This window comes from Dipodomys ordii, unplaced genomic scaffold (assembly GCF_000151885.1).
Source record: "Dipodomys ordii isolate 6190 unplaced genomic scaffold, Dord_2.0 Scaffold3, whole genome shotgun sequence".
NCBI lineage: Eukaryota > Metazoa > Chordata > Mammalia > Rodentia > Heteromyidae > Dipodomys > Dipodomys ordii.
In genome coordinates this window covers 19323230-19344843 of record NW_012267219.1, presented here as the reverse complement: position 1 = coordinate 19344843, position 21614 = coordinate 19323230, and the positions used below count along the sequence as shown (strand labels likewise).

Sequence of the window (21614 nt, the reverse complement as noted above, 5' to 3'; positions counted from 1 at the left end):
TTTGTCGGTCATGGGGCTTGAACTCTGGGCCTGGGCGCTGTCCTTCAGCTCTTCAGCTCAAGGCGAGCGCTCTACCACTTGAGCTACAGCGCCACTTCCTTATTAACACTTTTGAAACAGAAAAGAAAAAGTAACCTTAACTGAAAGAAATTTAAATGTTTCTGCATGACATTAAATCTAATTAATTATTTTAGGAACCTATTCTGCATTCTCATGATCATGAACATTTTCAGGACACTAAATTTTACCATGTACAGAAATGGGTGCAATAGCATTTTCCATGCCCCTTTCAAAGAGAAAACATACTGGTAATTTTCTCAAAATAAATGTGTTGCTCTCTGAATGTTCATAAACCATGTATTTTGTGCTTCCAATTTTATTTTGTTGTTACAAATATTTACTGAGGTATATGGATCAGTATGATAGTCAATAGTGGTAGAAATTCAGAAAGTATGGCCCCTCTGATAAATTTTCCAAGTAAGCACATATGACATCATGTTACAGCATAATCACTAACATGGTGCCACCAAGATGATAGAGAAGGGGGAGGAACTTAATTCAATATCTGAGAAAGGGCAGGCTTAAATACATTGGACTTGTTCTTTTTTTTAATTAATAAGGTTTTTTTTAATTGTGAAAATACCATACAGAGGAGTTACAATTACGTGAGCAAGGTAATGAGTACATTTCTAACACAATCACTAACATTATCTCACAAAGGTGTTAGTGCTTAAAGGGAATATTAGATGGTATTAGAGTCCAAAGGAAAAGGGAAAAGGAGCCATATGACTCCTTGAAATATTGGAAGATTCATAATCACTAGGTGCAAACAATTCTGTGGGTGGGAAGGAACTTCTCTCTATTTTACGGAAGGAAGCTGCCTAGTGGCCAAAGGAGGGAACTCCAGGAGACAAGACCAAACAGCCACAAGTGCCAGATCTTTTCAGATTTATAGATTCTGATAAGGGAGTCCACCTGTACTGTTCGTGCAATTGAAAGCTGTAACAACCTTTGAAACAAGGAAACATTTTAATTAAATCATATTTAAAAACAATTTGTATTACATTTCTATAAGTAAGTAGACAAGTTATTTACAGTTTTACACATGATGAAATTGATTTGAAATGATTGTTTGTCTGGGGTAAATCATTTTACCTTCAGATGATCCTGAGCATACATTCCTTCACACCAGGAAATGTGTTACTGTGTTGGTTTTTATTCTTTCATAATTATGCCTACTATTATTTTTTTTACTAGAGTGTTTGCTTGGCAGTACTGGGGCTTCAACTCTGGGCCTCTTACTTGCCCGGCTTGCTGACTCTACCGTCTACTATTCAAACTCAAAACGTATGTTTCCCTCTTTATTATTCAACTGAGTTTTCAGGCAATAAAAGGAAACAGGAGAAGGGATATGTGAATTTGTAAACTTGAAAAGGGAAGGCCTAGAAATATAGGACTTGGAAAGGTGTGCTAAGAAATTCTTCATGTATTCCTTTTTCATTTTTCAATATTTAAAACTCCAAATGCAAAACGCCATTGTGGATATTTCTGTAGATGCTGTTCATGTGTAGAAATAGTTCACTCTACGATGTATAATCTACAGGGTAATCTTTGAATCATTACTTATTTTGTGTTTTTTTTAACTGGGTTGTTCACAATAATTACAAAGCTAATAAATTAGATCTTGTAAACAGTCAGTTACAAAAGCAGTAAAAATGGGAAAATGCAAAAGGTGTTTTTTTACTTTTTATTAGTGCATATTAATTGTGCAATTGTAAAGTTTTCATACATCCCTATAACATGTTCTGATCATATTTACCCTTCTACTGGAGTACTTTCATAAATCATTCTTCTAACCTGTTTGGGAAACATCATTAACAAAGTGGATGAAAAACAAATAGAATTAAACAACCAGTGTAAAGATTATTATAGTTTTCTTAAAGTTTATAAATTACTTACTGCACACTTGTGATTTTCTAGAACAAAAAATACTGGATCAAAGTGAACATGAAGAGTTGGACTATAGCTAATAGATGAATATAAAGATTAGAAATGAATTATGATTGAAAAAGACAGCATGGAAACTACCTGATGCCATGGAATAAAAAGAAATAAATAAAGGGAATGCACTCTAAGCAAATCTTCAGCCCACACGTTATCCAAGAGGACAAAAGAGCTTATTTGACCTGAGAATTTTTTAATATTGTTAATAAATCTAAAAACAAACAAAGTTTTGTGAGAGCTGCGTGAATGACTCCAGCAATCATTTGGAAATATTATTTTTTCCAGTAATTTTAGTGCTCTGTCTCTCTCTCTCTCATCTTTCTCACCAGGTTTTTTTTTCAGTTTGTCTACTCAGCTCTTACAACTTAAATGTTGCTTTTACTTTTAAAAATCATCTATTGACCTCCTATCCACCATCTGCTTTTGTTCTATTGTTTGCTTCTCTTTACAGCAAAGCCCCTTTAAAGGAGTACCTTCCCACTGTCCTAAATTAGCTACTTTTCGTTCTTATATAAACTTATTCCACTGAGCAACAGGTAAAGCTTTTTACTACTTTGGTTTTGACAAAACACCTGAATGAAACCTTCTAAAAGAAGAAGTATTTATTTGGCTCATGGTTTCAAAGGATTTCTTCCATGACAGTGGTAAGGATATTGTGGAGAAGGAAGTAGAAGTCCTTCCTGGAAAGAACTCAAGACAAGCCGGGCGATGGTGGTTCACGGCTGTAATCCATGCCTGTAATCCCAGCTACTCAGGAGGCTGAGATCTGAGGATCGTGGTTCAAAGCCAGCCCAGGCAGGAAAGTCCGCGAAACTCTTATCTCCAATAAACCAGGAAAACCGGAAGTGGCGCTGTGTCTCAAGTGGTAGAGTGCTCATCTTGAGCTGAAGAGCTCAGGGACAGCGCCCAGGCCCAGAGTTCTAGAACTCAGGACAAAATCTGTTTCCTCTTGCTAGTCTCTACCTTTAAGTTTCTACAACCTTTGAAATAGTGCCACGTTGGGACCAAGTGTACAATACATGAACCTGTCAGGGATATTTCACATTTAACTCACAATAGCACCTCTCCCTAAAAACTTCACTTGTTATAAAAGCATTTCTGGTGATGTTCAGGTTTCTAGAATAGTTCTTGAAACCTCCCTTTTAATATTATATATTTGTAGATCATAATTATTGTCAGGCCACTGTAGGAAGTAGGCAACGGGGAGGGGGGAGGGGGGAATGTGAGACCACTGGGAAAATACAGACTGCTGTCCGTCCTAGGTCCCTATCAAAAACACCATCTGAGTCAACCATTCCTCTGTCCTAAGACAGCTCAAACTGGCAAAACAAGCTACTACATGCCACACGTCCCCACTCACCACAAGTTCTGCTTTTACCTCACCTATAAAAGCTCTGCTGCAACTGCACTCAGTGCGACCTCTCTGATCCCTACCAAGGAGTTTGTCCGGGAACGTACCCCAATAAACTTTCCTGTCAATCTTTTTATTCTTCTCTGCGTGGTCCTTTTCTCACCTAAAGCCTCACAATTATTACAGATAATTATATCACCTTTCAAATTCCCTTTCTAAGCCCTATTCCAATTTCAATTAGATTTTCTTTTTAGTTAGTGAATTTTTCTGAGAATAGTTATCTCTATTATACACTCTATATAAATGGCTTAGGTCTCCTTATTTTTTTTTTTTTTTTTGTCAGTGTGGGGCTTGAACTCTGGGCCTAGGCACTGTCCCTCAGCTCTTCAGCTCAAAGCCGGCACTCTACCACTTGAGCCACAGCGCCACTTCCAGTTACTTCTCTGTCTGGGCTGGCTTTGAACCACGATCCTCATATCTCAGCCTCCTACGTAGCTAGGATTACAGGTGTGAGCCACCGGCGCCTGGCTATCTCCATTTTTCATATTTTAAATAATATTGCTTAATTTTTTCTCATAACATCTTTCAGCTTAGTAGATTCACTTATTGGTACTATTAGTTGGCTGTTATTGTGACAGGAGATAGCATCTCATTTTTAGTTTTTTTTTTACAATAAACTAACACTGCTATAGAAAGATGCTACTGATTTTTAAAATATTGATATGGCATCCAGAAATCTTCCTAACCACTTTTAAGAGCTGGCTTGCTCTTGAACTATCTATGCAATTAAGGAGATAAGGAAGGTTTTATTTTCTCTTCCTTTAAGACTTTAAGACAACCTTGAATAATTTGAGTCTCTTAGTCACCTTTCTGTTGTTCTGACAGAACCCCTGAGATAAACAGCTTTAAGGAGGAAAAGTTTATTTTGACTCACAGTTTTACAGGTTTTAGTCGGTGATTGCTTCCCTTTTTGCCTCAGGCCTTTAGAAGGAGAGGAGAGAGAAGGGAAGGGGAAAAGAAAGGGGAGAAGGGGAGAGGAGGGGAGGGAAGGGATCAGAATCCCACTATCACCCTCAAGGATCCACACTCAGTGGTCTAACTTCCTTTATGTAGGCCCCACCTTCTGCCTCTGAAGAGTGCCATAGGCTGTGACCCAGAATTTCAGCATGTGCACTTGAAAATCCAAAATATGCAATGGTTCAGATGACATACTTAACTTTTTATATCTATCTATCTATCTATCTATCTATCCATGCACATATATGTATATATGCCTATATAATCCATGTTTGTATATATACTCCATATATGCATATATAATATATACATGTGTGTATATAACTTTATACAACCTGAATAGCATCTCTACAATCTATATTTTAGTGGTAATAGTATTCAAGTTTTATCAGTAATTGTGATTCCTATCACTGTAGCTGGTAGATACATTCTACCGATTTAGAATTCTCTTCTACAAACTTACTGGGAGACATTATAAAGGAAAATATGTTGTTAATCTCTCCATAGGAGCTAATTTTAGTGCAGGGGAATAGCCAGTGGCACAGTACTTACCTGCCATGCCTGAGAGCAAGAATGTGATCCGACCCCTGGAAAGGGGGGACAATGCTACTTCTTTCATTGACAGATACTTTCATTCTTGAGTTAAAGTACAAGTGAGCCCAAATGATACAAAACAACATTAAATCTAATTGTATTTTCTTGGGGCTGATATTACTTAACTTATCTAGCAACTCTACAAACTTAAGCACAAAAGACCAGTTCTTCATTCAAATAACTTAACTGAGCATTTGCTTTGATTAAGTAACAACTGAGAAACTATTCTTTATAAAATTGCTCTCTCTCAAGTCCTTAAAGCCCTTTGACAACGGATGTTCCCACGAACTCAAACACTGTAAGCCCTTCCACTAACCCCCTCAATGATGCCTTTTCTATACTTGGCAATTAAACTTTGACTTTGTCCTGATTTACAATTTCTTTTTAAGGTATGTCAACATAGTAAGGAACAGAATTGAGATAATCATTTTTACAAAATGTAATCAATAGCCATTCTACTATTTACCTGAATAGTCTACAAACATATATTCAGCTTCCCCTATGATGTAATTGCTTTCAGTTTTCCTTAAAATATAATTAAAGTGATTTGAATAGGTGGGAGAATTCAGATTTTAAGGCTGTAGCTCAGGGTAGAGTGCTTGCTTAGAATGGACTAGGCCTGGAATTCATTTCCTATAGAACCAAGAAAACAGTTTGTTCTTATTTTGTTCGGCAATTTTTGAAAGTATACATTGTCAGTACAAGGAGGTACATTGTGATAACTCCATAGTTATGCACCAGGTGTTTTTCTTTGGGGGGGAGGGGTAATTCATCCTGGAGCTTGAACTCTTGGCCTGCATGCTGTCCCGCCACAGCACCACTTCCGGTTTTCTGGTGGTTTATTGGTGATAAGAGTTTCATGGACTTTCCTGCCTGGACTGGCTTTGAACCATGATCCTCAGATCTCAGCCTCCTGAGAAACTAGGATTACAAGCATGCGCCACTGGCACCTGGTGCACCAGGTATTTAAAACACAAGCTTCATAAACATTTCAGAGAAAAAGAAAATTCATATTGAAAATATCCCAATGGCTAGTCTCAAATTTCCAAGTAGTAGACTGTGTAGTTCAGTCTTCTGCTTAAAGAATTGAAGAGGTTAACATTGTACATATTTTTATTTCATTTTATTTTTTAATAATTTTTATTGTGAAAATACTGTACAGAGGGGTTACAATTACATGGGTAAGGTAATGAGTACATTTCTTATCAAGCATTATTGCCTCCTCCTTTTTTATCCTTCCCATTTCTTCCCATTTTAGTTGTCTGATGAGTTTATATTTAATTTAAAATTTTCTGCAGAAATTTGAGCCCATGAAAAGTATACAATAATAAACAAAATTTGAATGGACTGCCGAAAACAAAACTGCCATAATTATGTACTAAAGAGAAAACTGACATTATTCACTTGTACACAGCAAATATTTGATAATTGTATATAGATATAGGACATCAATGCATTATGCATATTTATACAATACACATGAGGTATACATATATACAGTATACATATCACATATGTATATATATTCTGTGTATATACAGGATGCATGTATATATACATACATCATAGACTTGTCATATATTCGTTATATATACACACATATATAATGCACATCAATAGACATAGTGGTATATATGTTAATTCTTGGTACATACACCAATGTTTGGCCCTTGTTACTATCATACAGAATATACAATGTTAACCTGTCAATTTATATTTTGATTTGAAACAGTTTGGTAAAACGTAGATGAACTAAATGGAATATTAAAGTTTTGTATGAGCACTCTACAACTACATAAGTCTCAGTTTCTCCAAGTCTCTCTCTCCATATATATACATATATATATATGAATATATGTATAATTCTGAATGTAAGTTTTCAATCAGTACAAAATATTTCTTTCAAAGACCATTTTAGTGATTGGGGTATTTTAAAAATAACTTTATTATTGTATGATTTGTAAATAAATGTAAGTATACAATTCTATGACTTGGATATATTTGTATCTGTATGTAAGCATCACTCCAGTCAAAACAGAAAAAATTCCATCAGTGATATGGCTGTTCCCTTGTGACATTTACTAGCCAGGTCCTGCAATCATTAATCTGCTGCCCTAGCATGATTGACGAGAACTGTCTTTTCTAAATCTTGTATATGCAAATTAGCCACCTGTGTGTACTCTTCTGTGTCTAGCTTCTTTCTCTAAGCATAATGGTTTGGTGCTTTATTCACATTACTGCAGAAGATGGTAGATTGTTTATGCTAACTGAAAAAAATCCCTTAACAAATAATACTTGTTTCTCTGTGAAGAAAATAGAAAATGTCTCCTATTGTATCAGAAGTAATTTTTAATTTAACCACATAATATAATGAATAAATATTATTCAAAATGAGTCCCTGTTGGGACTGTTAATAATTTCTCCTAAGACAAATTGATTTACAGCCATCATCCTTTGATGAACTTGCTGACCACCTGATAGGAAAGAGTTCTGCTATAACACAGATGTTGAGGTCTATCTCACAAAGGGGTAGGGGGGTATCTCAAACATAGAATGAAGGCTGCCATGGCTTTTGCCACTTGACTCTTCCCAGTCTGTTTCCTTGCTGTTGGGACTGCTGCTTGCTGTTGATGTGGAGCTGGTCTTAGAAGAAAGGAACAGTGAACTCTTAAATACTATCTATATATCCACATTGACCAAGGAGAACCAGTTTGACTCACAAGTCAACAATTTAGAAGTAAATTTGTGAAGAAGATTAGAAACAGTTGCCAAATTGTCAATACCTGGAATACAATTTTATGGCATTTTGTCATAATCCAAGTATTTTTATAACATTATATATTTTACATATTTACATTATACATATTTATTATACACATTTATAATATAGTACTATATTTATATTACTATATTTATAATGTATATTATATATTTAATATTTATACACTATAATTAAGTAAGACTGTTTCATATTTAATAGAAACTCCTACATCTTGCAGAGGAATAAACAATATTCTCCTTCCCATGCACAAAATGGCAAATCAACCCTCACCCTTTCTCGGCCACTTTCTTTACATTTGCCCACCTGTTCTCAATATATTAAGCTAACTAAACTTGCAGCAGTTCTTGCCACCTGCCTATTTTCCCTTCTCTGTATTTTATCTTTGTTTTCCTTTTTTTATATCTTGTGCCAGTAGTAGGGCTTGAACTCGGGGCCTGGGCTCTGTCCCTTAGTTTTGTCATTCAAGCTGACATCCTACCACTTGAGCCACACCTCTATTTCTGGCTTTTGGCTGATTAATTAGAAATAAGAGTCTTTCTATTCTGGTTGGCAGATGTTCCTGTCCTGGTTAACTTGAAACCTCAATTTTCAGACCACAGCCTCCCGAGTGGCTAGGATTGCCGGTTTTTAAGCATTTGGTTTTGTCTTTCTTTCTGCCTCTAAAATGCTTTCTGTTCTACTTATTCTTTTACAGTCAATGCTACTCCATGTTATATTTGCCTTCCTAAAATCCATGAAATATACAAAATCACTCCCCCTCCCAGTAATGACACAAGGACAGCAACTAATATCTTACCCTCTTTTTTGTGGCATTAGTCATTTTAGATTCGACATACAACCTAATAGATTCTATTGTATATGATTAATGCACACAACTTCATATATCAATTTGAAAACAATGAGCAAATTACCGTATAGCTAATGAGATACAGGGTTTACATTTATATGAGAGACAGTGATATATTTTCATATAGAAAATACATTAAAAATATTTGTACATGTTCAATGTTTCATAATTTGGATAGAAGCATTAGATGCTTACTTTGAAAAGGCCTGAAGTTTATTTGAAGACGTAGATTCCACAAAGAGTAAAGGTTTTCCCTTGTTGTGAGTAGGACAAGAAGAGGCTGCTCTGATCAGACAGAAAGTTAAAGGTAGATGTAGAGGGGTAAATTAGCAACATCTGCAGGGGACTGAGGTCTCTGAGTGTTAAATAATAGAAGAAGGTGCATGTGTGCTTTTTATGTATTCCTCATTGACTTGATTTGTTTCTGAACTCCTGCTCTTTAGCTAATGGTTCTCAGGAACAAAATCACACATTAAGTTCAACTTTACATTGTGTTCAACTTCTTTCTTTATATAGCTATGGAGTTAGAACAAGTTCATGCTGTGAAGTAAGCTTTATAGCAGAACCAGTTGTACTTTCTTTGCCTTTTTCTATCCTTTCCTGCTTCTAGATGTTCCATTGAATATTAGAATTTTCCTCTAAATGATACTCTGTCCACAACTTCTCTGGTGCAACCATACTAAGCAGTAGTTTTTAATTATTATTATTGAGTTGGCCATCATTGTATCTACTTTCAGGCAAATTGGCAAATCTGGCTCTTAACCTACTTATTTTTGTAGTGAGAATAGTTAACAACTCTGCTAGCAATTTGACATATGTGATACATTACTAACTAGTAGTCATCTGTCTGTACACTTGATCACTGAAATCTGTTCCTCTGTCCAAATGGAAACTTGTGCCCTTTAGTTAGACTTCCCCTGTTCTCATCACCACATCCTGCCCCCTGTCTTTGGTTGTACCCTGTTCTCCCCAATCCTATGAGCTTAGGTTTGCTTTTTTTTTCTTAGATTCTCTAAGTGAGACCATATGACATTTGTTTCTCTGTAACATGCTCAGTTCACTTAGCATAATGTCCTCCACATTCCCCTATGCTGTTAAAAGTGAGACTTTCTTTCTATTTAAAGGCTAAATAGTATCCTATTTGTACATGCACCTCATTTTGTTCTTGCATTCAATAGTCAATGACCACTTAAGTTGATTTGCTATACTGGCTATGATGAATAATTCTGCCCTGAGCATGGGAGGGAAGATACTTCTTTAAAATGTCAATTTTGATTCTGTAGTTCGATACCCAGAAGTGAGATTATTGGCTCAATTTGCAATTTATCTGAGGAAACTCTTTACTGATTTTCATGAATGCATTAATTCACATTCCCAATCCCAATATACAGGACCTCAATTTCTCCACATTCTTGCCACACCTTTCTGTTTGGTTTTGTTGCTTTTGTTTTAGTTTTTGTTTTTTGACACCAGGACTTGCTGCATAATCTAGGCTAGCCTCAAATGTGTGATCACCATGTCTCAACCGACCAAATGTCAGGATCACAGGCATTTGCCACGGTGCCTTACCCTTTTTTGACAATAACCATTCTAACAAGTATGAGGCAATACCTCATTGTGATTTTAAGTTCCATTTCCTTGATGGTTTGCAATGTAGAGACTTTTTAAAGACATGTACTGACTATTTGTATATTGTCTTTTATGAAATGTCTTTTGAGGTGCTTTTTGATTTTGTAATATAGTGTTCAGGCTATTGACTTTTCTTGTTACTGGGTTGTTTCCTTGCTTTTGAGGTATTTGACTTATTTATTTCTGAAGATATGGCTGTTTTTTTTAGGCAGCTCTTTCAAATTATTTCAAAATACATATCCTCTTTCAGATTCCTTCCTACAGGTTGCATGTGCAGGTACTGTTTACATTGCTGCAATATCTAATTCAAGACATTTTGTACTGGGCTAGGAAGTTGGCTCAGTGGTGGAACGCTTGCCTTGCATGTATGAGGCCCTGGGTTCGATTCCTCAGCACCACATAAGCAAAAAAAAAAAAAAAGACATTTTGTACTATACATTTCTTCCAGTTGTGTCAGATTCACTATAGTAATAGCCTCTCTTTAAAAATATGTACACTTTCATATATTTTATTTAGCATAAAGCCTGCAAATTTACAGTGAATTTTAAGTAAAACTGAAAAATATTACACTATTTCTGGTTTTTCCCATTAATAATATCCTCACTTTATTATATATAATATATATCATTTAATTAATATATAGTCTTTTAAATAAACTAAATATAGACTTGATAAAATAATAGCTGCTACTTATCTAATGATTATACCCATGAGTTATTTTGCTGTTATATGTACAACTCTTTTATGTATAGTTCTCATGTATATATAAGCTTTCAGTTCAGATGTATCTGTTAATCTGATTTTAAAATTTTTTTGTATTATTTTTAAGTAGTTGTACAAAGGGATTTGAATTCAATGTATGGACGCATGAGTATATCTGTTAATCTATTTCACACTCGTTGACTTTCATTCATATGTTAAGGCCCACTAAGTTTCCTTTAGAAGTTTAGTTTTTTATCCCAAACTAGTTCTTTTCTGAAGTTTCTATTTCTCAATGTGAAAGCTATTCCAGTTTGATTTTTTTTTACAATTCCCGCATTTTAAATAAAGAGTAAAGAAATCCCTAAGTGCCACTTCTTTGTCCATTTCCCCAGCGTCTGTCCAATGGCTCCATCGACTCCACGGATGAAACTAGTCAGATAGTGGAACTACAGGAGTTGCTTGAGAAGCAAAACTATGAAATGGCCCAGATGAAAGAACGCTTGGCAGCCCTGGCTTCGCGAGTGGGAGAAGCAGAACAGGAAGCAGAGACAGCACGAAAGGATCTCATTAAAACCGAAGAGATGAACACTAAATATCAAAGGGACATTCGAGAGGTAAGTGGTTCAGAACACTAGGCATCTTTGCATCCTGAATGCTGCCTCTGAGAAGCTCTTTCCATAATTTCCCTTAATGCTATGTAGTCTTCACTTCTCCTAAGACCATAATTGAGAATGCATTATATTAGTTATGTACTTCTGTGGCAAGGCAAAATAAAAAGTTGCCATTATCAAACCTTTAAATATGCATGGGAAGAAAATTTGGGCATCAAGGCTTAGACATAATAAAGGCTTTCTGAGGCTTCTAATGAAGTTCATAAAGTTCAGACTTTTAATTTTAAACCATTCATATGGGTATGAATCGTGAGTTTTTCATAATCTCAGCATACAGGAATACCGAGACATCAAATGCTCTCCTTTTTTAGTTTGTATGAATGTGAATGTTTATGTGCAAATGGGATATACATATGTATTACAAAATCTTTTTTTCAGTTTTTGGTAGGCTCATCTATTGAAAAGGGGAGTATTTTAAAATCACCTACAAAAGATACAAAGAGGTTTTATTTGGAATATTACCAAATCATCATACTTGCTAAGGTGAAAGTCTTATCGATGGAAACTTGGTCATGACTTTTCACTTTTTCCACTTTCACATATTCTTATAAATCAGATATTCACCTTTTTATGTGATTGGTGTGTCACTAACCAATGCAGTTGTCTCTGTTCTGTCTGTCCAATACTTTGTACCCATTCTTGCTATTCTACTGAATGAAGGACTCACTTCTCAGTCCTTCTGAGCATATGATGTACTTTCCACTCTTCACTGGAACACATTTTCACTAAATTAAGAATATGTTATACTCCTACATTTCCTCCATAGTTTCTAGATACCCTCATCTCAGGAACCTTTACCGGGCTACTTCCCTTTTAATGGTGGCATGTTTACTTTCCTTAAAAGATTATCATGGTTTCATACCCACCCATGGACTTATGACCCCCCAATTTACATGTCTAGCTTGTTCTTACCATTTTCATATCTCTGAGAGATATGCCAAAAAGAGTGTCTTTGCGATTGTTCCCTTGATGTTCCACCAATAAACCTAATCCCCCAATAGATGACACATCTGTTACTCTTGCTGCTGAGGCTGAAAGAATTGGAGCTGCCCTTGAAACTGCTATCATTTCTGCACTGTATTAGTTCAAAAGTAAATCCTATTATCTGCAAGCTAAAAATATATGACCATTAATTATGCTCACAAAATTCCAGGTTTATCATTACTCTGTACAACCAAGAGCTCCCACTCCCGTATTAAAATGGTCTCCAGACAGGTTTGGGTCTGAATTCAGGCTCTACTCAAGAGAACAGCCTGAGTTCTTGCCTGTGAATAGGCTTACCTTAATTCTTTCGTGGCTCTTGAAGTGGCCTAAACACATACCTAGTCCTTCTACCCCTCTCTTGAATGTACAGAGGCAATCTCCTAATCTCACATCTTAGGCACTGTTCATTTAATGTCACTTTTTTAGCAAGCAGGACCTATTTTGTTGTAGTTCTTTTTATATTTTTGCCTTTTGCTCAAATGTCTTCTCAAAGAAATGTTCTTTGACTTTGCTATTTATATATATACGTTCTCTCTCTTTTTTCACTTTCTGCACAGCACTTACTGTTCCCTGAATATATATTCAGGGGATATATATATATATATATATATATATATATATATACACACACACACACATATATGTATATGTGTATATGTATATATAGAGAAAAGAGAAACAGAGAGAGTATGTGTCAGAGACCAGTAATATATATAGTAAGTGCATATTATATATTATTCCCCATTTATTTAAAAAATTATACAAAACACCTGTACAAAAAGTTGTACGAGGGGCTGGGAAGGTGGCTCAGTGGCAGAGCGCTTGCCTTGCATGCCTGAGGCCCTGGGTTTGATTCCTCAGCACCACATAAGCAAAAAGAAAAAAGCCGGAAGTGGCACTGTGGCTCAAGTGGTAGAGTGCTAGCCTTGAGCTGAAGAGCTGAGGGACAGCGCCCAGGTCCAGAGTTCAGGCCCCATGACTGGACCCAAAAAAAAAAAAAAAACGTTGTATGAGTCAGTGGTTGTTTTGTTCCTTGTTCTCTTGAGTACACAATAGGTACTTAAAAATCTTTGTTAAAAGAAAGAACACCTACAGATTTTGATAATCAGTAAACATCAGGATATATGACTGAATTTAGAATATGCCTACATCATAGAAAAAAAGATATATAACCTATGAAAGGGTTGGCTCACCACAGTTCAGATAATGACATAACTTCAGATTAATTGATTGATCACATGTATACCTTTCCTCTTCACTTGGATAATATATCCATTTGAGGAAATTTAATTCTCTTTGTAATACTATTAAGGATAACTAAGGGCTGGGAAGGTGGCTCAGTGGTAGAGCGCTTGCCTTGCATGCCTGAGGCCCTAGGTTCTATTCCTCAGTACCACATAAGCAAAAAGAAAAAAAAGCCGGAAGTGGCGCTGTGGCTCAAGTGGTAGAACACTCGCCTTGAGCTGAAGAGCTGAGGGACAGCGCCCAGGCCCAGAGTTCAGGCCCCACGACCGGACCCAAAAAAAAAAAAAAAAAAAGGATAACTAAGATTTGGGTCTTTTTGATCCCTAGTTCAAATTTTGAACTTTTACTCATTCTATATTTCTTCATTCCCTTGACTCTAGAAATTTGGTTCTTTTCCTTTCATTTTAAGCAAATTCTTATCTGTACTTTCATGTAGTGTCATTTGCAGGTAGGGGCCAATATACACATCTCCCTCTTTATTATTTCCCATTTAAAGATATATTCTTGATATTAATAGTCTCTAGATGAAGATGTTAAAAGACCAAGTTTAAAAATGTCAAACTTCTGGTGCCAGATACTTTTTATGAGCAATCAATTCTAATGAGTAATCCTTTAAAAAATATAAGCACCATAATTTCTATATTATCTTAGGAAGATAGAAATAAACAAACATCAAATTAAAATTGAAATATATTTGGCTTTCCATTTGAAGACAATCTTTTTTTTCTTGGTCAGTCTTGGGGCCTGAACTCTGGGCCTGGGCGCTGTCCTTCAGCTCTTCAGCTCAATGCTAGCACTCTACCACTTGAGCCGCGGCACCACTTCCGGCTTTTCTGCTTATGTGGTGCTGTAGAATCGAACCCAGGGCCTCATGCATGCAAGGCAAGCACTCTACCACTGAGCCACCTTCCCAGCCCGGAGGGAAATCTAAACACACCATTTTGGGGGAGAATGGGGTAGGCTGAAGTTTTGATCATTAGTTTTGTTCTCCACAATTAATATCAGTATCAATTAGTTCTACAAAGGAGCTTCACACTGACATGTCCCAATAGATCCTGAACAGATGCACTATCTTGATCACTCCATTTTCTTCCCAAGCCATTTTCAGTGAATTTCATTGGTCCATTTTTACACATGGACATGAAATGTTCTTGCCATATTCACCATTCTTCACTCTTCCTGTTCATCCTTGGCCTTTCCACATCCAGGAAAGAACCTGTCTGACATTCCTACTATTCATTTTTAAGTATATGCTAATTGTTCAATGTGGTTTCCCCTTGGTATTTCATATTTCCATATTTTAATGAAATTCACTCTCTTTACTCGCTGTAGCTTTCCCCAGACATCAGCCTTATTATTCAACAGCTTTTAGGGAGTTTCTTTCACAGGTGAATTTCATTTTATTACAGTTCACTTCTAACATTTTTTATATATTCAATGAATTAAATGATTATGTTCCATTAATGGTTTCTAAACCTATTTTGTAACTTCCCTTTATCAAGAAAGAAATCTCCACAAAATTTATTTTAAATTTTATCTTAGCTGTACTTCATTGACTTTGGTTGTAAAAGTAGATAAACTGGATTAGAAAATACATATTCACTAATCATGTATAGATAATAATATCACACTGAATAAACAGCTATGAAAAGTTTTTCAGTGAAGGACTTAATGATATTTGTGGGGTTTTTTAACAAAGCCAGCTTGTCTCCCAAATTTCCTATTAAAAGATCTTCAAAAGTTTGCTAAGTAATCAAATGAGTATTAATAAAGCTCATATTTGTTTTAGTATTTGCAACATATTTATAATTTTTAAAATATTACTAGATATATTACTGTAGAGTTATATATATTTGTGTATGTATGTATGTATATTTATATATCTATAATATAACAAAACTCATGTGTATATAAACTTGAGGTTTAGAAGTTATTGAATCTTTTTGCTGTTTTTATTTTTTATTTGGGTCATTTTTAAGGTTGAAGTTTTTAGGAGCTAGATAAAACTCTGTTTCAGAATCTCTACATGACATAGAGGGAGAAGTAGTCCTCTAAATTTTAAATTCATATTTTATTTTTGGAAACACAGCCTACAGTTAAAAATTGAATCACCACATGAATCACTGAATCAAATATGCAATCCAAGTTTCTGTATAATGACCTCTATATGTAGCTCATGGCACAGAAGAACATGGACATGATAATCACTAATAAAGAGAAGTTATTTGTCAAGAATCTATATGAGGCCATTTACAAAGTACTCATGTTATTATATCATCTTACTCATAACAATGTTATGTGATGTGTGTTAATATTCCAGCAACAACAACAAACATAAAAATGCAAGAGTGTGGAAAATTATACTAAGACTGACTTGATTTATAAGATGATTTCTTTGTTGCTTTATATGTCCCTCCCCCACGGTATAACCTGTTTGCACTATATTTGATGTTGGTATAATTTGTGGAGGGGAAAGGAAAAACCAATTGTTTAAATAGGGATACAGGTGGACCCATTGTAACAATGAGATGTACAAGACTTTATATCAAAAAACGAACTTTACAACTTTGGCGGGGAGAGTGGGGGAGATGGGAGGGCAGGGATAATAAGGGGAAACAAAGGAGGAGGCAGCAATGCTTGATAAGAAATGTACTCATTACTTTTCTCATGTAATTCTAACCCCTCTGTACGGTATTTTCACAATTAAAAAAAACTTATTAATATAAAAAGACTGACTTGACCCTTGATAACAGAGGTAATTTTATATCTTTTCCTGAATCTATTGATGTTAGAATTTATATATGTATACACATATATGTATATACATATGTGTAGATAGATAGATAGATTGTATATACACGTGCAGTCAAAGTTCAAAACTTTCTCTTCAGGGAAAAATTGACATATTATTCCCAGAACTCAGCATGAAGATGAAGCTGACAGTAAGTAGTTGCAAATGAATTAACAGGTATAACAGATTCTATGGAGAGCTCAAATAGTCTAGTCTTCTAGAAAGACTAGGACATACACATTTTACTTCTTTTTCAAAAATTATTTTATTATTAATACCTTACGCTAAAGAGCCAACCCAGGTCCTCATGCATGATAGGCTAGTAGTCTTTCACTAAAGTTTAACCTCAGTCTCAACCTTCCATTTTAAAACTGTTATTCTTTATGTGTGTGTGTAAAGATCATATTACTGATGTATGTTATTTCTGATTTAAAACCACGTTGTAGTTTTGAACTGTCACTGTCAGGTTACAGTTCTATCCATCATTGTACTTAGTTCTTCTACATAGTGAGCTAAATTGCCTGCAACTGGTTTTAGAAAAAAATACCAATTATCGTAGGCAGCTTCAAAATGCACTCCCTTGCATTTTTAGACAGCAGAAAGCCCATAGTTAGTTACTCTATGATATGAGAACACTTGTAGCAAATAAGTTAGAAAAACTCATACAAAATTTTACATTCCTTCTATAAAAAGAAAAGATACATTTTAAGAAAATCATAATTGTTCTATTTACTTACAAAAAATTAAATTAAAAATCACATTAAATTCTGTAATAATTTGCTTAGATATTCTTTCTTTTCCTCCCTCTATTTTTCCTTCCTAACCTTTTCTCCATCCTTCCCTCCCCCTTTTTTCCTTCCTTCACTCTTTCCTTCCTTCCTTTCTATTATTATTTTTAATTGTACCAAGGGGTTTCAATTCAACATGTCAGTTTGTTAGTACAGTGCATCTTGACCAGTCACTCTTTTCCTCATTGTCTTCCATCTCTTCCAACCCCACTCATGCCCTCTATTCACCTAGTTCCACTTCTCAGTGCTGGAGTATTAGAGACTGAACCCAGGAGTTCATGCATAATGGTTTACATTTTTATTTTAGGCGATGGCACAGAAGGAAGACATGGAAGAAAGAATCACAACCCTTGAGAAGCGTTACCTCAGTGCTCAGAGAGAATCTACCTCCATCCATGACATGAATGATAAACTAGAAAATGAACTGGCAAATAAGGAAGCCATCTTACGACAGGTTTGATATCCCTGACATGGTTTCGTTCTGGGCTTTGTGTACATTCTCACCATTCTCACAAACCATGGAGCAAATAAACTAGAATGTTTCTTGGCAGATGATTGATTTCTCTAGTCTACTCTACTCTGTTCTACTCTAAAAGGTAGAATTGAGCTCATGAAAGAAGTGTTATTTCTACTATGTAATTTAACTTTTTAGAAAAATAAAGAGATTATTTGGCTTGATTATAATTAAAATAATTGCTATAATATATCTAGAAATTATACTGTAAAGAGGCTAAATATATTACTTCAGCTAATTCTAACCACCACCTAAGGAGTAGATTTAATTAGTACATTTAGCACACTATGGGGACAATATTTCCAAAACGTCACACATCACATAAATCCCTATGATAATGCTTGAAGTTATGTCAACTGGGCTCTTGAGTAAGAATAGACAAACTGTGGCTCATAGGGCAAATCTGGTTGGCTTCTTGGTTTTGTAAATTAAGTTTTAATGGAACATAGCCAAGCCTAATCATTTAGTCATTGCCTGTGATTGCTTTTGTGTTACTATGGTGGAATTAAATCATTAAGACAGGACTCAAATCATGTGTAAAGCCTGATATATTTTATATCTAACCATTTTCAGGAAGTCTGCTAACACCATTTTGAGATCTGAACTCTATTGGGTGCATATCCCCTCTACTGTTACAGACTAATTCTAAGGCTTACAATCTTTTTTTTTTTTTAATTAATCATGACACATCTAAAGTCTTAATGCTCAGCTATACTCTATCTGTTCAAGTTTGTAGTTACTGGTAGTTACTATAGTTACTTGTAGTTACTGTTGCCGATGGTAAGAACTTTTTAAGTGCTTAAATTTATTAAGTGGACTTGATAAATAGCTTACAAAAAACATTTTGAGAAAACATCATCTACTACACTTTGGTATATTCATATTCTGATTTTAAGCTTATAGAAATAGTTGAATTATAAAAGTAATAATCTAATATTGACTAATCTAAACTCTGACCCATTGTTTCTTATATTACTTGTATTTCAGATGGAAGAAAAGAACAGACAATTACAAGAGCGTCTTGAATTAGCTGAGCAAAAGTTGCAACAGACAATGAGGAAAGCTGAAACTTTACCTGAAGTAGAAGCTGAACTGGCTCAGAGAATTGCAGCCCTAACAAAGGTACTGCACTAAAACGGTCAGCTTAGATATCCTTGAAGAAACAACTTCAATTAGAAAGAAAATGTATTTTCTTTAGGTTTTATGAACGTTAAACCATTTTATGTAGTTATCAATTGTTTAATAATTCTTTTCTTATTGCATATTTGTTATTTATGTTAACTTGAGTGGTTCTTAGAGGAATGTTATTTTTTGCCTATTCAAAGGTTAACCAGACAAATGAAATTTCATTTTATCATTAATTCTACATAGTGATATTTGCACATAAGAATACTCATGGAGATACATTACAATATTGTTTGATTTTTTAACTGTATTTACATGAGATGTAGCAACTTAATAGACTACACATAGTTGTTTACTATTAAAAGCATAGGAAATAAATGAATTGCTGATTTCTGCTCAGACTATAGTGGGATAGAAGGTGTTAGAAGTTGGAAGTTAGTCTTTGTTAGAAATGTAAGTTGAAAGTCATTAAAATAGTCAACATATAAATATTTGTGGTTTTATCTTAAAAATAAAATTAATCATACTCTAGTGAACACTCAAAATTATTCATCATAGTATGGTCAGTGAATTCTATACTAGTTCTGTATTTTAGAATTTTGCAGCCATCCAACTATAAAAGACTAGCCCAATCTCTGACCTTCCGATGGAATAATATCAGTTCCGATGGGTATATTTCATTGGAATAAATGTCCTCATTTTTATCTCTACTCTGTGAAAATTTCAAATTTTTGTGCTTTTGAATTGATTTTAAATTGACATGTTAATACAAATATAAAATGAGGGCCTTTACTCAAAACTTAAGCTTATTTGAAAATTTCCTACAGATTGAAGTGTGAAACCCAGGCTGGGGTGGGTGGTTCATGCTACTTAGGATTCTGAGAACTGAAGACTGATTCTAGGTCAGCCTAGGTGGAAAAGCCTGAAAAACCTGAGAGACTCTTATCTCCAAACAACTAGCATAAATCTGGAAGAGGAAGTGTGGCTTGAGCAGTAGAGTGCCAGTCTTGAACAAAGAAGCTAAAGGAGAATTAAAGCTTTAGTTCTCTCTTTCTCTCACCACCCCCACACAAAGTATAAATAAGAAATAACTGTCTATTCCATTATGATATTTTTATTTACACACATCACTGCAACACATATCACTAGCACTAAAAGAAACATAAATCAATACTATTAGGTAAATGGTCCCAGTATTGCTTAGAAAAAAATGCTCAAATTGATTCCTTCATTAGTAAGAATACATTATCATCATTGTGTATGTGTGTAAGTGTGTGTGTGTGTGTGTGTGTGTGTGTGTGTGTGTGTGTGTGTGTTGTAAAGCTCACTTAAGGTTTTAAGAAAGAATTCTTGATTAATGGCTATAGGTAAAACCAAATGTTGGCTTTGACAGGTTTACATACAATTAAATATAATGAAGCATTTCATTCATTTTAGTACTACTAAGATACCAGTAATGACATCTTAATTTAGATGTGGCATGATTCTACTACATTTGAAATGAATTTTCACAATGTGTTCTTATAATTTCAATAGTTAAGACTGGAAGGGATGGAAATTTTAAGGACTCAAAATCATGGGTTTTTGAAGTTAATGAATTTATGACTTGATTATCTTGAATCATTCACCCGATTTTACTGTCTATAAAAAAATGAACTTTTGGAAAGATAGAGACATTTGTAAATTCTAAAATTTCAACACCATCATGACTCGCTAGTTTCATTCTTGCTTAACAGAACCCTAAGTTTTAAGTTATATTGTAAGAACTTTTTATTGGGTTTGAAGATTATCATAGTTTTCTACCTGGAAATTTGTGGAAAATACAGGACCAGGAAGAGAGACTGGTTAATTGTTATCTTTTCATGATTAAGGAAATGAAGGTATCAGGAAGAAAAATCTTACAAAATATAAATATTTGCATTGACAAACCAGATTTGAAATGCTAAATGTTTACTATAAATTGGAAATTGATTGCATAAAATAGCACAACTGTGTATGAAACATGACTATTTCTCTTCCATTAGTGCATGGCATATTTACAAATAGTACTGTATTTGGTATAATTTCCATTGTTTTAGACTAACATCAATTTTGAAATAATGTGCTCTGGAGTTAAACCTTATAGTCCTGGTATAGAGTTGTATTGATATGACAGTCAGTTACGATTGAAATGTAAATGTAACATTATGTGTGACTTGTGCCTAACATACTAATCCAATTCAGCTATCAGCCATGTCACATGTGTTAATGCTCTGCACGTGTGGTAACCTCACAGACCCCTCCCCAAGACATAAAACTAACCTTCACATGAGGCAAGCCAATAACTCACAAAGCTCTGTGCTACCTTTAAACTTTAGGGCATTATTTTGTTTCCATGGCAACTAATGCACAAACAACCTGGGGTGGGGGAGGGGAGAGAGGTGGTCCTCAGTGTCATTTAGGAGATTCACAAAGTTTCTTGTCCTCACAGCATTATTGTCACCCTGACAATTTGAGGACTTTTAATCATTGTCATTTAAAATTTCAAACCAAACCCAAATTTGAGGACAGGCAATTAGATGCTAGACAAA

The 21614-nt window shown here is 34.9% G+C and overlaps 1 protein-coding gene across 7 annotated transcripts in view; it reads left to right on the top strand.

Annotated features, from left to right (window-relative positions):
• Ppfia2 (protein tyrosine phosphatase, receptor type, f polypeptide (PTPRF), interacting protein (liprin), alpha 2) overlaps positions 1-21614 on the top strand; it is a 347260-nt gene that overhangs the window by 249142 nt on the left and 76504 nt on the right. For all 7 annotated transcript variants that reach the window (XM_013019213.1, XM_013019222.1, XM_013019241.1 and 4 more), the window contains 3 exons: positions 11319-11540; positions 17713-17859; positions 18907-19041. In XM_013019213.1, the coding sequence (XP_012874667.1) occupies positions 11319-11540; positions 17713-17859; positions 18907-19041 (504 nt within the window). The remainder of the gene's footprint in view (positions 1-11318; positions 11541-17712; positions 17860-18906; positions 19042-21614) is intronic.